At 41.7% G+C, this 3,031-nt stretch overlaps 1 protein-coding gene across 1 annotated transcript; it reads left to right on the top strand.

Moving 5' to 3' along the window:
* The first annotated feature begins 1,607 nt into the window (after positions 1-1,607).
* Positions 1,608-3,031, top strand: LOC141827399 (NAC domain-containing protein 100-like). Its single transcript, XM_074714627.1, has 3 exons — positions 1,608-1,902; positions 1,980-2,266; positions 2,371-3,031. Exons 1-3 carry the CDS (start codon positions 1,740-1,742, stop codon positions 2,869-2,871), a joined length of 951 nt encoding a protein of 316 aa, XP_074570728.1. The 5' UTR covers positions 1,608-1,739; the 3' UTR covers positions 2,872-3,031.

Genomic DNA, 3,031 nt, shown 5'->3' with positions numbered 1-3,031 from the left:
ACGTTGGTGCATGCCTTGAGATTTCTAATTAAAACCCACTTTTCTCTCACTTTCTATCTAGATTTGGTTTTTTGACATTAGGTAACTTTTTTTTTGTTCTAGATTTACTGCTGCTCATCACTCGTCAAAAATTTCACATATAATATATGAATTAATAAGAAAAATCAATTGACTTGATTAATTCTCGAAGCTCAAAACCATTGTTTTCCAATGCGAAGGAATAATTAACTAAGCGAGGCTTCGGAGTCTTTAATTTCTTAATAAATTCATTACTTCGTTCAAAACAATTAACCCGTTTCTTGGGAAACCAATTAATGCGTGCATAGCTTAATTTTAACTCATTGATTGCCAATTAATCCTCTTACTTTAATTTGTTTTTTTATGGAAATTCTAACCTTATATTTTGATTTCTTTCTCGACTTAAAAAAGAATAATTAATGATCGTTCTAGACAATTAGAAAAATTTAATCCCGGCCTGTTAAGGTTAGAAACTCATTTTAATTAAGCAGAAAGGTTGATTAATGTAATAATTAATTAATACGCACGTCAGACACGCGTGAAGGAGGAGGAGGAGGAGGAGGCAGTGGATGGGGCTTCCGGCAGAAGCCGCGCCACCGCTACCGGTTTTCCCGGCGAGCCGAAGCCGGTGGTCCCCGCCGGAAAGCGTGTCTTTTTGGGAGATGGCGTGGCCGTCTTCCTCGAGAAAAGCGTGAACGAACGCGTTCGGCTCGAACTTAAGCCAAGCCGAGCCGAGCCGAGCCGAGCATTCTCACATCCTTATTATGAACTGGACACGTGTCAACGATTTACCCGCTTTCACAATTTGGCCCTCAAAAAACTGCTTTTTGCACCATCTCAAAGTTTAAAAGTGGTCAGCTTTTTTTGTATCACCAACTCAAAGTTTATCGATCGATCGTTAACTTCATTGATAATTATATTCTTTGGCATTTGCTACTCTTTAGTTTAGACGACAAGAGTTAGTTAGCATTGATATGATATATATGCCTTTAATTCCTACTAATTCACCCACTGATTCTCTTATGGGTCTGGTTTTTAAAACAGTGCTGTCCAATTGTTTTACGAGTCCTTTTTGCCATGTGTGGATGCCTGAACAAAGACTTGCCATAATTAGCTCAGCTACAAAGTGATGTGAATAGGCAATCCATTAATTATATTCCCTCTACTCATCATTCTCCTCCTTCAATCATTAACGAACGACGACGCTTTCATCACATTATCCATCAAGATCAAAATAATTAACAACATTCTGCAGCTTTCTTGCAGGCTCAAGCTAGGTAGAGAGAAAGAGATAGAGATCAGAAAACCTGGGCTGTTTTTTAGCACACTTTATTCCCTCCAAGAAATGAAATTAATAAAGACGACTAGCTAATTAATAATTAATAATACACTAGCTAGATTCTGTTCCTGATAAGAATCGTAGGATTAACCCATAATTCTGGCAATTATGTTTGCAGCAATGGCGAGGCTTGTCGCTGAAGTGACTTCGATGGCACGGACCTTTGCCTTGGAAGAACTCCCTTCTTGTCCCTCTATATAAGGCACCACCTCTCCTCTATGTTCTATTTTCTTAACTCCACCTTGACCTCACAGCGCAATTTGCGCTAGCTCTTATTTCCTCCAACTCCATGCATCTTCTTTTCAGATATCTTTTAATTTCTCCTTGATTGTTATTTTAATTTCTCTCTTGCAATAATTTGGAGGTAGATCTTGCTAGTGGCATGGAAGAAGATTGCATGGAGCTGCCTCCAGGCTTCAGGTTTCACCCCACGGACGAGGAGATCATCAGCTACTACCTCACGCCGAAGATCGGCGACCAAACCTTCTCTGCGAGGGCCATAGGAGAGGTTGACCTCAACAAGTGTGAGCCATGGGATCTCCCAAGTAATTATTACTCGATTTCCTCATCTCATCTGTTTTGTATATAGTTTTGGGTTGATATGTATGTTTTTGCACTGTAGGCAAGGCAAAGATGGGGGAGCAGGAATGGTACTTCTTTTGCCAGAGAGATAGGAAGTACCCTACAGGGATGAGAACCAACAGGGCTACAGATGCTGGCTACTGGAAAGCTACAGGCAAGGACAAGGAGATCTACAGGGGTAGAGGAGTCCTTGTGGGCATGAAGAAGACCCTTGTCTTCTACAGAGGAAGGGCACCTAGAGGCCAGAAGAGTAACTGGGTCATGCATGAGTTCAGACTGGAAAGCAAATCCCCATTCCCTAACAATTTCTCAAGATCTACATCAAAGGCACTACTAGCTACTACTTCCACTAGCTACTTTTCTTTTCCCAACTAATCATATCTTAATTTTTCTGAAACAATCTCAGGAATCTGAACTTTTGATGATCGCAGGAAGAATGGGTTGTGTGTAGGGTCTTCCACAAGAACAAAGGAGCGAAGAGATCAACAGAGTTGGCTTCAGATGATTTATTATTGTCTGACTCCACTTTGCCTCCTCTCATGGATATCCCTTCCAATTACCCAATCATGGCCATGGAAGACCTGCCATTTCTGAGCTCAAATCCACCTCAAGTTAATGCTGTCTTCTACTCCGTACAGAATCTGAGCTCTGCGGCCAACAACTACTTGCACCATCAGGATTCCTCTTTGCTGACAACGATGGCCTCAAATGACAACCACCTTGATGCATCCATCAGGACGCGTTGCAAGATGAAGCAGAGCTCGAACCAGTCCATCTCATTGGGCTGCTGCCCCTCGCAGGACACCGGACGGAGCACCGACCTCAACACCGCCGCCGAGATATCATCGTCCTCGAGGAACTACAGAGGCTTCATCGTCGATCCTTCTTCCTCTGGGGCGGCCTTGGATTGGGATGACTTGTGGAAGTACTGATGAAGGAGAGGTTGTTAGTTGATTAATTATAAGAGCTTGATTAGTATAGAACTGGCTCCAGGGCCTTTTGGTCTTGGTGTTCGTATACATGTTTACTGTTCTTAATTGCTGTAGATAATTAAATCTTTGTTTTGTGTACTCATTTATATATAGAATTATA

Source organism: Curcuma longa, chromosome 4 (genome assembly GCF_044706935.1).
Source record: "Curcuma longa cultivar G26 ecotype Majalengka, Jawa Barat chromosome 4, ITB_CL_G26_1.1, whole genome shotgun sequence".
NCBI classification, from domain to species: Eukaryota; Viridiplantae; Streptophyta; class Magnoliopsida; order Zingiberales; family Zingiberaceae; genus Curcuma; species Curcuma longa.
The sequence above is the reverse complement of the archived record's forward strand: the minus strand, read 5'-3'. Positions and strand labels throughout refer to the sequence as shown.